The sequence below is a fragment of the Tupaia chinensis genome, unplaced genomic scaffold, assembly GCF_000334495.1.
Source record: "Tupaia chinensis unplaced genomic scaffold, TupChi_1.0 Scaffold000532_1, whole genome shotgun sequence".
Taxonomy (NCBI): domain Eukaryota; kingdom Metazoa; phylum Chordata; class Mammalia; order Scandentia; family Tupaiidae; genus Tupaia; species Tupaia belangeri.
Window position 1 is genome coordinate 9,992,624 of NW_006160045.1, and position 12,822 is coordinate 10,005,445.

Below are 12,822 nucleotides of genomic sequence, written 5' to 3' on the forward strand. Positions count from 1 at the left end.
AACTTCCCCCCCCCCTGGTTGGTCCCCTTTCTCCATTTTTTTTTTTTTCTGGAGAGGTTTTTGCTATAGGGCGCATGCGCTCAGACAGAGAAACAGAGAGACAGAAAGCGAGAAATCACCCCCCAGGAGGGATGGCCACGCCGCAATCCCTTCTCCTCCATTCTCCTCTCGAGATCTTGGGCACGCATGCACATGCTCCCGGCGTGAATTTTAAGCCACCGGATCCAGGACGTGAACCGCAGTTGACTACATGGGAGTCCAGCGACATAGCCATTACGCTAACTGCTGGTCCCCCCTTTCTCCTTCTTGAAGTAAAAATAAATAAATAACTGTAATGGGAACCAAGTAAAGAACAACAAATAAGAGTATAAAACACACAAACATAAAAATCGGACTAACTGTCCATATATTGAGACTATTTTTTTTCCCCAGAATACAAAATCCATATATTTTATTATGAGACCATTTGGGGCCCTTTCAGCAGCTTCGTACCGGCCTTCACATTCAACAGTGTCTTTGACTTGACTCTTGGGTGTATACACCAAAAAAGATTCATTTGTGACTTGCATTCCAACCATACCAAGTACAGAAATAGCTTTTTCTTTGCGTGGTTCCTGTGACAGTGATTTGAACAGTTGCTGTTTGTGGGTATCTTTGCAGTACTGTCAAATACCTGTCCTTAAAGAAAACAGTGTCCTCTAACCTACAGTTTCTTCTGAAGTTCAACTCTGTATTGATCTTTCTTCAGTAGATTTCCACAAAAAGTCTTTTTCTGTATTGAATTTTTCCCCCCTTTTAAAATTTTCTTTGGCTACTAAATAACGGAGAGAGCCGATTTTTCTTTATTTATTTGTGATAGACAGTACATGCTCACATATGAGCGGGAGAGAGAAAGAAAATATGCACCCTCAACAGGGTCTCATCGCACTGCAATCCCATTTGCCCAGCTCTCCAGGTCATCAGGATCTTAGACGCACATGCATACCCCCATACATGCATACCCCTGGCATGTGTTTTCAAACTGATCTGGGATCAGAACCCACAGTCAGCCATGTGGCTTCTGGCACTGCAGTTCCATTCCCTACCAGCTGCTCCACCAGGCTTAGAGCCAAATTTTGTCAATAGTGATAGTAGTTTATGTTTAGCTTAGATTTGTCCACACAGATATCCTCATTGTGAAGTCCTTGGGGTTGTTGGTTGTTTCATTTTATGATTTGGTTGTCTGAATGAAGTTCTTTCTTTATAAGCTACATTAAATTACTTTTCAAAATATTTGATAAAAACAAGCAAAAATAGACTATTTTGTCCAAAAAATTATGTGTATTTTTTTAAAGAATTATCTGTTCAATTGTATTTATTAATTCATTTAATTTGACCAGAGAGAGACAGAGAGAAAGACAGAAGAGGGAAAGTCGGAAAGCAAGCCACTAGATCCGGGACTCGAACCATGGTCGGCCATGTGGGAGTATCCAGCACCTTAACCACCATGCCTCCTGCTGGTCCCTGTTTTCTGAGAGCTAAACCTGACCATTATCTTGGTATATGTTTGGTCACTAAGTATAAATAACACCCCTGTACATTTATTGGTGCTGCTATTAATCATTTTGTTTGGGGCAGGCCCTGGTTAAAGGAGCCAGATTCCATGTGGTTAGCCACAATTCAAATTCTGGCCCCTGGTAGCTTGCTCCAAATCCCATCAGGCTAGAGTAATGGAAGAGAAGAGATTGTGGCGTGACCATGCCCCATTGAGGGGCACTTTCTCCCTCCCTCTCTTCCTCTGTCTCCATCTGGCAAGCACACACACCCTCTGGCTATTAAAAATAATCACAATAGAATATTTTGTGCATGACCTCCTCAGATAGTGTTTTTAAATGCATTAAAGGATATATAAGATTACATAGAAAACTAGATATACTAAAATTTTAATGTAAAAAAAACAATAATTTGTTTGAATGTTGTCTAGAGACATATGTAACAAATTCTAACTTTTTTTTTTTACAACACAAATCCATTTTTATTCATTTACATTTCATTATTTTAAATCCTTGAGGGGTACAGCATCACACGGATTCTATGTCCAATGGCCTTAGCAGGAAAATTGCTTCGGAATTTGACTCGAACCATGCCACTGTTTCCATGGGCTCGGGTAACCTTTCCCCAGATTACTCTGGTTTTATTTGGTTTGCCACCAGGAGTCACTGTGTTGTTTTTTGCTTTGTACACATAAGCACACCTCTTGCCTAAATAGAATTCTGTTTCATCTCGTGCATAAACACCTTCAATTTTAGGAAGAGCTGTGTGCTCCCTTTGGTTCCTGAGACCCCACTTATAGACAGCAAAAATGGCCTTGGACCACAGCCTTCCAGACATACTTGCCTTTTAGAAGTCCTGTTCCCAGCAGGCCTCCACAGGCTCCTAGATGGCGGAAAGAGCCAAATTCTAACGTTCTTAAGTCGCTACAGCTTTCACTTCTATCTGTTCTTTAGGGATTTTGCATTGGTATATTATTGAATTGGTATATTATTGGTATTATTATTGGTATACGTTGAAATCTAAGGCAATAATGCTATTAACTTCATTTGATATGTTCAGCAGTACATTTTGTTTTATTTTTAGGTAAATATACTATCTGTGTAAAATTTTTACTATTAAGTATAAATTTTCATCATGTAAATTGTCATATTAACAAATCAAACCGCATTTAACATGTAGCTATTTTATTTCACTTATATAAGGGCATAACCTTATAAAGCATTTTGACTCTAATCTAGTGTTAATGGTGTTTTATATGTATATGTCTGTGGTGTGAGTGTGTATATAGATAAGTAATGTTATAACTCTATCATCTCATTATATACTCTTAAATACTGTGGGATTCAGCTTTTCACCACCAGTTAAATTTAGTTAAATTATTGGGTTGTCAGGAAAGTCATAATGTATTTTTCCTGGGTTTGTTTTTTTTTTTCCCTCAGGTTCAAGTTTTTGTGTTTTTTGTTTGTTTGTTTTTTGTTTTTTTGAGAGGTTTTTGCTATAGGGTGCATGTGCTTGCCACACAGACAGAGAGAGACAGAGAGACAGAAAGCAAGAAATCACCCCCACCAGGGAGGATGGCCATGCCGCAATCCCTTCTCCTCGTTCTCCTCTCGGGATCTTGGGCACGCACGCACACGCGCCCGGCATGAGTTTTAAGCCACCGGGTCCGGGACGCGAACTGTGGTCCCCAGGTTCAAGTTTAATAGAAACTACAAAAAGATCAATGGGCTGGTATCCCACTGTGGTACGTCATACACATCACATGACCTGCTCCACAATACAACTCAGGCCATTCCCACCAATGAAAATAAAGTGTGGTTGGCCTCCCTAACCCACATTGGAAAGGTCTATCGTGGCCCACACATCTTGGCTGAAAAAAATACAAAAGAGGTCTTGTTCTCATGGCTGCCCACTGCAGCCCAGCACTACAGTGGTCCAGTGCTCACTTCTGCTTGGAGAAATATTTGCTCTTTTGGACATTGAGCTTGATGGTATCACTGCCAGGCTTCCAGCCAGCTAGGCATACCTCCCCATGGTTGTCGGTGAACCAGAAGGCCTCAGCTAGTCTCAGAGTCTCATCCATAGAGTGGCCAACAGGGAAGTCACTTGTGGTCTGCCGAAGGATGCCCTTATCATCAGTAATAGAAAGGCCTCTGAAGGAAATGCCTTCATCAGCCTTTAGGACCCCATAATCCTGAGCAATGGTGCACTTGGAATCTGATACCAAGGGAATGTTCATGGGTCCTAGTTCTCCTTGCTTCTTGGGTGTGTTCACAGAAGTGAGAATCCACAGAAGCACCAATCATTTGGCAGTTGAGTCTTTTTATTCTTCTGCCCTATCACTGAAAGCAGTGATCTCCATGGGGCAAACAAAAGTGAAGCCATGAGGGTAAAAGAAAAACAAAACATATTTTCCTTTGTAGTTGGTTAGGCTGATATCTTTGAACTGACCATGGGGCATAACAGCTGTGGCTTTGAAGTTAGGAGCAAGGTGCCCAATTTTGGCATTTTCTGAAAATATTTTGCTGTCAACAGCTTCGAAGTCCCAGAGATGGACACAACCAAGGTCAGCCAGGAAGAGGACATAGGCTTTTTTTCTGTTTTTCTATGCGAAAATGTATCACAAGTTTTCCCATAACCCAATATGTGAGAACAGTTCTGTTTCTTCTTTATGAAGAGCACTGTTAAGCAATGCAAAGAGGGCCTACTAAGAGTTATCTGTTTATAAATGATAGGTCTTTTTTTTTTTTAAAGAATTATTTATTGGAAACCAGCAGTTAGCGTAATGGCTATGTCGCTGGACTCCCACGTAATCAACCGTGGTTCGCGTCCCGGACCTGATGGCTTAAAACTCACGCTGGGCACATGTGCGTGTGTGCCCAAGATCCCGAGAGGAGAATGGAGGAGAAGGGATAGCGGCGTGACCATCCCCCCAGGGTGATTTCTTGCTTTCTGTCTCTATGTCTCTCTCTGTCTGGTGAGCTCACGCGCCCAAAAAAAACTCTAAAAAAAAAAAAAAAAAAAAAAAGAATTATTTATTTATTTATTTAATTTATTTATTTGATTTGACCAGAGAGGAAGGGAAGGGAAAGGGAGAAAGCAAGCCATCAGGTCTGAGACTCAAACTGTGGTTGGCCATGTGGGAATCTAGCACCCTTCACCATGCCACCTGCTGGCTGCAATGATAGGTCTCTTCAAGTGGTACTAGGTTAAACTCTAATGAACATAATAAACCTGGATTGAACACTGTTCCAATGGCCTGTCATCACTAATCTCCTCTATGTTCCCTTTGAAGGCTTGGCCGTCTTTAAAGAAAAGCTCAGTTACAAATCACAGCACACTGTAATGAGATGTATATATTTATCCTCCACAGGTGAACTCAAGGTTAATCATAAACACTTTGAAGAAGCTTTCAAGAAAGTAAAGCCATCTATATCCAAAAAGGTAAGAAATGATTTAAGATATGTAGAGCATGGGGCCAGCAGGTGGCATAGTGGTTAAGGCACTGGACTCCTGCATGGTCGACTACAGTTCAAGTCTTGGTCGACTACAGTTCAAGTCTTGGACCCGTCATCTTGAAACATGCCAGGCGTGTGTACATGTGTGCCCAAAATCCCGAAAGCAGAATGGAGGAGAAGAATTGAGACGTGGCTGTCCTTTCAGGGAGTGATTTCTTGCTTTCTGTCTGTCTCTGTCTGTCTGATGAGTGCATGTACCCCATACCAAAAATTTCCAAAAAGAAAGAAAGGAAGGAATGAAGGAAGGAAGGAAGAAAGAGAGAGAGAGAGAAATACATGGGACCAGCAGTTGGCATAATGGCTATGTCACTGGACTCCCATGTAGTTGACCGCAGTCCGAGTCACAGACCTGGTGGCTTAAACTCTCGCCGTGTGTGTGTGTGTGTGTGTGTGTGTGTGTGTGTGTGTGCATGCGCATTTCTAAGATCCCAAGAGGAGAATGGAGGAGAAGGGATTATGGCATGGCCATTCCCCCTGAGTGGTGATTTCTCACTTTCTAGCTCTCTGTCTCTCTCTCTGTCTTTCTGGCAAGCGCACACACCCTATAGCAAAACCTCTCAAAAAAAGATGTAGAGCAAGCCAGCTGGTGGTGTGGTGGTTAAGGCAGCTGGATCCCACTTGACCAACCTCACAGTTAGAGTCCTGGACCAAAAGCTTGAGAAACACATTGGGCAACACATCAGGCATGTATGTGTGTATGCCCAAAATCCCAAGAGAAGAATGGCAGAAAAGGGACTGTGGTACCCCTCAAGGGTACTTTCTCTCTGTCTGTCTCTGGTAAGCACATGTACGCTATAGCAAAAATTTTAAAAACATATAATATATGTAAAAAAATGATACTAGAATATGAATTGGAAAACTTTTTAAGTTTACTCATTTACTTGCTTTTGTAAGAGATAGAGGAAAAAGAGGTAGACAGGCACCCTCAATAGGGTCTTGATGCCATAGTCGTCCCCTAGCCCTGAAGCCAACTAGGGTAACAACAGAAATGCTCATGGGCATGCCCAACATGCCAAGACAGACCTTGAAGGTGAACCCAGAGCCTCCCCCTGAGTCTTCAGCATCACACAGTAGCACTCCCACCACCTTTGCCACTGTGGCTGTGCCGTGAAACTCTTGTTTTATAGATTGTTTCATATACTGTTTATGCTTCCTGAAAGAAATTGCATGTTACATTTTAACCTGAAAACGAATAAAACAATTGCCTTTGTGAAGGTGTTCTTGAGAGATTTTATTTCTGCATGTTTCTTAGAAATTGGACAACGGGGGGCTAGCGGGTGGTGTGGTGGTTAAGGGTGCTGGACTCCCATATGGCCAACCACGGTTCAAGTTCTAGACCTAGTGGCTTGCTTTCTCACTTTCTCTCTCTCTCTCTCTCACTCTCTTACTCTGCCCCTCTCTGGTCATATTAAAATAAATAAATAAAGTTAAATAAAATAGCTCTTTTTTAGAAAAACAAATTGGAGAACAGTTCTAGGTCCTCTAACAGCTACTTATTCAGAAAGTCCTGTTGTGTCTTATTCCTACAGTCTCAACATATTGAATCAGTCTCATTTAAGTATCATTTGACCTACTCCATCCTTTTTGACAAATTCATTTTTTTTTTAATCTTTCTAGATAAAAAACTAGGCTGTACCCAAACTAAGCCATATGGACTTACCCATACATTTCAGGGGAGTAAAAATACACCTTCACCACAAGGTAGAAGGTAGAGGGTAAAATGGATGCCGTTAGATGAAGGGAGGTTATTCTGACACTTACAGAGTGAGTTGGCAGAGATATATCCAATGCTAAGAAATATTTGAATTGGGTACCGGTCATGGTGAATTTTGTTCACATGGGTACCACACTGTTTCCAGACTCCTGGAAGTTTCATATGCTTTAGCTGTGAGGACCTGTTTACTGACTGTGTTAAAACTGCCTCTCAATCATTAGCCCTTGGGGCCAGCAGGTGGTGTGGTGGTTAGGGCATTAGACTCCCACATGGCCCACCACAGTTTGAGTCCCGCACCAAGTGGCTTGAAAATTACACCAGGCATGTGTGCATGCATGCCCGAAATCCCAGGAGAATAGAGAAGGGTTTGCATCTTGGCCACCTCCTCTGGAGGGTGATTTCTCACTTTCCCTCTGGCTCTCTCTAGTGACTGCACATGCCTTTTGGCAAAAACCTTAAAAAAATAAAGAAGTCAGGGGAACCAGCAGTTAGTGTAATGGCTATGTCGCTGGACTCCCACGTAGTCAACCGCGGTTCGTGTCCCGGACCCGGTGGCTTAAAAAACTCACGCCGGGCGCGTGTGCGTGCGTGCCCAAGATCCCGAGAGGAGAATGGAGGAGAAGGGATTGCGGCGTGACCATCCCCCCTGGTGGGTGATTTCTCGCTTTCTGTCTCTATGTCTCTCCCTCTGTCTGTCTGGCGAGCGCACGTGCCCTACAGTGAAAAAAAATCTCTCCAAAAAAAAAAAAAAGTCAGTAACTGTTTATTACCCTAGATTCAACATTTCTTATTTTGGTTGCAGATCGAAAACTCTAAGTCAGCATCTAAAACAGTTGCTTGAAATGAGTGGCTATTTCAGTACCACCAGTCTTGAACTCCATGTTCTAAGTTAGCTAACTGTCTAACACTTTTTTTAAGAGGTTTTTGCCTTAGGGCACACGTGTTCGTGAGAGAGACAGAGACACTGAGAAGGAAAATGAGAAACCTCCGGAGGGGGTGGCCATGCTGCAATCCCTTCTCTTCCATTCTCCTCCTGGGGTTTTGGGCATGCATACACATATGCACAAGCCACTGGTTCCAGGACCTGCACCGTGGTCGGCCATGTAGGAGTTCAGTGATGGAATCACACACCATTGGCTGGTCCCACCATCTAGTGCTTTTAACAAAATAAATGAAAGGTCAAGGTGTTTGGACTAGCAGGGTATTTTAGGCACACAACTTTTTCAGCTAGAGTTAAGAAAGAATCTGCTGAACTGAGCTGAGTCTTTCAGCAGGTTTGGAGAAATAATATTCTGCCCTAATCTCTCAGGCATTTTTGTACACCAGAGAAAATGTTTTTATTTTACTGAACATCTTTGAATAAAATAGTCTTATTAAAGTCAGAAAAGAGTTTTGTAATGAATATTATTGGCTATTTTAGTTTTGTTTTGTCTTTTTTTTAATTATTTTATTTGACTTATTTATTCTTCTTATTATTTTAATTTGATCAGAGAGAGACAGAAGGAAAGAGAGAAAGCAATCTGCCAGATCTGGGACTTGAACCACAGACAGCCACTGGGCGTCTAGCATCTTTGACCATCGTACCTCTTGCCAGCCCCAGCCATTTTAATTTTGATCAGCACATTTTGACTTTGATCAAAATGTATCTCCTAGAGGTTTAGTTGTTTACAAAAAATTTTTAATTAAAGACTGATTTTTAGATTTTTCAAGTATTAGGACACATATTAGCATAACTTCATATTTGCCACTCTCACCCTCTAACCTTTTTTTTTTCTTTTGGAGATGTTTTTGCTATAGGGCGCGTGCGCTCTCCAGACAGAGAGAGACATAGAGACAGAAAGCGAGAAATCACTCCCCAGAGGGGAATGGCCACACCGCAATCCCTTCTCCTCCATTCTCCTCTCGGGATCTTGGGCACGCACGCACACGCACCCAGCGTGAGTTTAAGCTATCAGGTTCAGGACTCGAATTGCAGTTAACTACATGGGAGTCCAGCAACATAGCCATTACGCCATCTGCTGGTGCCAATCCTCTAACCTTTTTTAAATTGCAATTTATAATTTAATGCACAAGCTAAAGTGTACATGAGTCTTGACAAACGTGACCAGCATCACAGTAAAGATACAGAACATTTTCATCACTTCAGAAAGTTCCCTGCATTAATTTCTAGTCATCCTTTCCCAACACTCATTTCAGGTAACCACTTATAATGATTTCTGTCACCATACTCTAATTTTGCCGGTTCCAGAACTTTATGTAAATGAAATTATAAAGCATATACTCATTTGTATTTTGGTTATTCGCTCAGCATAATGTTTTGTTGTTTTAATTTGCGATAGAGATCTCATGTGTGCTTGAGGGCTGAGAACTGCCCACAGGGTCTGGTTGCCCAGCGATCCCCTTCCTCCAGACCTCCTGCTTGCTCAGCTTGCTCCAGGTTGATTGGACCAGGGAAGCAGTCAACCATGTGGCTTCCAACACTGCTGTCTAGCATGATTTGGACTGTGCCGCGGAGTCTGATCATTTTTTGTTTGTTTGTTTTAGTTTTTTGCCATAGGGTGTGTGAGCTCACCAGATAAAGACAGAGAAAGACAGAAGGAAACAGTGAGAAGGAAAATGGGAAATCACCCTACTGGGAGGGATGGCCACACCACAATTCCTTCTTTTAGGATGTTGGGCACATGCACATACACACCTGGCATCAGCCATGTGGGAGTCCAGCACTCTAACCACCTGGTGGCCTGCTCACAGTGTTTTGAGATTCACCCATGTTCTATTTTTAGTGGTTTGGTCCCTCTTGCTAAGTAGTATGCCGTCACGTGAGCATGCTTTAGTTTGCTTCCCCTTTCTCTTGGTGATCGTGTGCACGTGTGCGCCTCTATGAAAAAAGCTGCTCTGGGCATTTTATGTACACACACCTACATGTATAAACACATATTGGTGTGAACGTGTGTTTTATTTCTTCCAAGCAAATAACTGGAAAAGGAATTGCCAGATCATATGGTAGTTGTATATTCAACTTTATAAGAAATAGACACCGTGTTTTCCAAAGTGGCTATAGCATTTTGTATTTTATTTTCATTTTTAGAGTTCTAGTTGTTTTACTTTTTCATCAATACTTGATTATCGGGACCAGCAGTTAGTGTAATGGCTATGTTGCTGGACTCCCACGTGGTCGACCGCGGTTGGCATCCCGGACCCAGTGGCTTAAAACTTACTCCGGGCCCGTGTGCGTGCGTGCCCAAGATCCCAGGAGGAAAACAGAGGAGAAGGGATTGTGGCATGGCCATCCCCCTGGGGGATGATTTCTCCTTTTCTATCTCTCTGTCTCTCTCTGTCTGGTGAGCGCATGCGCCCTATAGCAAAAACCTCTTCAAAAAAAAAAACTTGTAGGGACCAGCAGTTCGCTTAATGGCTGTGTCCCTGGACTCCCATGTAGTCGACTGCAGTTCGAGTCCTGGACCCAGTGGCTTAAACTTACACCGGGCACGTGTGCGTGTGTGCCCAAGATCCTGAGAGGATAATGGAGGAGAAGGGATTGCGGCATGGTCATCCCCCCTGGGGGGTGATTTTTCGCTTTCTGTCTCTCTGTCTGTCTCTGTCTGTCTGGCGAGTGCATGCGCCCTATAGCAGAAAACCTCTCCAAAAAAAAAAAAAAAACTTGATTATCATCAGTCTTTGGTTTTAGCCATTCTACTAAATGTAAAATAGTATCCCATTGTAATTTAAATTTGCATTTCTGTGATATAATCGTTTTCCATATTTTCGTGGTCTTTGGTCATTTAACTTTCTTCTTTTATGTTGTCATCTTTTACTCTTTAAAAAAAAAAAAAAAAACTTGAGTTGTTTATCTCCCTTTCTCTAAATACAGTAGCATTCTGAGGTCAGGGTCTTAAGACTTCAGTTTATGGGACCAGCAGCTAGCGTAATGGCTATGTCGCTGGATTCCCATGTAGTTGACCACGGTTCGCGTCCCAGACCCGGTGGCTTAAAACTCACACCAGGCGCGTGTGCGTGCGTGCCCAAGATCCCGAGAGGAGAATGGAGGAGAAGGGATTGTGGTGTGGCCATCCCCCTGGGGGGGTGATTTCTCACTTTCTGTCTCTCTATCTGTCTCTGTCTATCTGGCGAGCGCATGCGCCCTATAGCAAAAACATCTCAAAAAAAAAAGACTTCAGCTTATGAGTTTAAGTGAGACCCCATTCATCCTATAGCACACTGTGATTAGGCTATAATCTGTTTTCTTTCTTTTTTAAAAAAGCATTATTTATTCAATTCCATTTATGATTATGATTACTAATTATTAATTTGACCAGAGAGAGACAGAGAAAGGAAAAGGGAGAAAGCAAGCCACCAGATCCAGGACTCAAACCATGGTTGGCCATGTGGGAATCCAGCGCCCTTAACCACTATGCCACTTGCTGGCCTAACTATAACCTGTTTTCTTCCCTCTTCTCAGGATCAAGTGATGTATGAAGCTCTACAGCAGTCCCTGTGCCGATGACATCTCCAGCTACCCCCGTGGGGGAGTTCTGTACATCTAGCCAGCAGAGAAGCCCACACGTCTAAGATGTCCACTCAGCTTGATACACATGTGGTCTCATGTAAGCATTTATTTTCCAACTATGAGACCAAATTGGCACTGAAAATTCATCTGGCCAGCCCATATGAAAATGATCTATTTACTTTTTTTAAGAGAAAAACTTTTTTAACTTCTTTAATAAATTACTTTTTTCAAATAAAATTTTTATTTTGAACAATCTTGACCATAGAGAAGAGTTATGAAGAACTTTTTTCCCCTGCACCATCTGATAATAAATGACTAACCTGAGACCCACATCACTTCCTAATGCTTTCATGTGTTTTACCTACGCATCAGATATCCTCCTACACAGCCAACCATCAAAATCAGGAAGTTCGGGGGCAGTGGGTAGTGTGGTTAAGACACTGGAGTCCCACCTGGCTGACTGCGATTGGAGTCACGAACCCATAGGCTTGAAACTCATGCCAGATGCATATACATCGTGCCAAAGATCCCAAGAAGGGAATGGAGGAGAAGGGATTGTGGCATGGCCATCCCCCCAGAGGCTGATTTCTCACTCTCACTTACTGCCTCTCTCAGTCTGCCAAGTGCACATGCCCTGTAGCAAAAATCTCTCTTAAAACAAAAAGAAAAGAAAATCAGGAAGTTAACATTAGTACGATGCTCTACTCAGTGTTTCTCCTTTTGCTCTAATAATGTCTTTCATAGCTGAAGGATCCAGTTTATGATTAGCCATTGAAAGTAGCCATTGCTGCGTCCCTTTAGTCTCCTGAAAATCTGGAACAGTTTCTCAGCTTGACTTTGAATACTTTTGCAAGTTATAGGCCAAGTTAATTTGTGTGGAGTGCCTTCAACGTGTGTTTGTCTCGTACTTCCTCGTGGCAAGACTCAAGCATCTCTGGCAGAATTATCACAAAGGGTCACTGTATTCTTTGCATGCCGTCGGGTGGCACACAGTTTTTGGATTTGCTCCATTTCTGATGGTGTTCACATTGATCACTTGATGAGGGTGTTCTGCCAGGCTTCTTAGACCATAACTGTCTTTTTTTCCCTTTGTAATGTATATGTATTTTGTGGGGAGATACTTTAGCTGTCATTATTTGTTCAAATTGTCTCAGATTTGGTGCTAACTGCTGCCCTCTCTGTCTCCTTGATGAGTCCCTTGCTGATACTTTCTGAAGGATTTTAATGTGTGTTGTATTTAATGTGAACTCACCACTTACATGTTGTTCACAATAATTCCGAGGCTGTATAGAGATAGGCCTGGTTACCTACTTATATTTCTTTCAAAATTTTTACTCCACTTCACTCTAAATGTTTTAGGCTCTTTTTTTTCTTTATTCATGATGAACCAGATGTATATACACATGAGGGGAGAGAGAGAGATGAGTACCCTGCACAGAGTCTGGTCATGCTGCAATCCTTGTCCTCCAGCCCCCCACCCACAGAATTATGGGCATGTGCCCAGTGTGGAATCTGGCGGCTTCCTCTTCTTCTTCTTTCTTCTTTCTTCT

The 12,822-nt window shown here is 42.4% G+C and overlaps 1 protein-coding gene and 1 pseudogene across 4 annotated transcripts in view; one reads left to right on the forward strand and one right to left on the reverse strand.

The window, feature by feature from the left end:
• The window catches only part of NVL (nuclear VCP like), a 133,538-nt gene extending 121,858 nt beyond the window's left edge, over nt 1-11,680 (forward strand). The window contains exons 22-23 of one of the 4 annotated variants that reach the window (XM_027775238.1): nt 4,907-4,977; nt 11,225-11,675. In XM_027775238.1, the coding sequence (XP_027631039.1) occupies nt 4,907-4,977; nt 11,225-11,269 (116 nt within the window). In that variant the 3' untranslated portion in view covers nt 11,270-11,675. Of the gene's footprint in view, nt 1-4,906; nt 4,978-11,224 lie in introns of those variants that run through there. The other 3 variants (XM_014591116.2, XM_006157272.3, XR_003550843.1) reach the window with 3 other exon arrangements.
• LOC102476936 (peroxiredoxin-1 pseudogene) lies at nt 3,474-4,799 on the reverse strand (annotated as a pseudogene).
• Nucleotides 11,681-12,822: the final 1,142 nt, after the last annotated feature.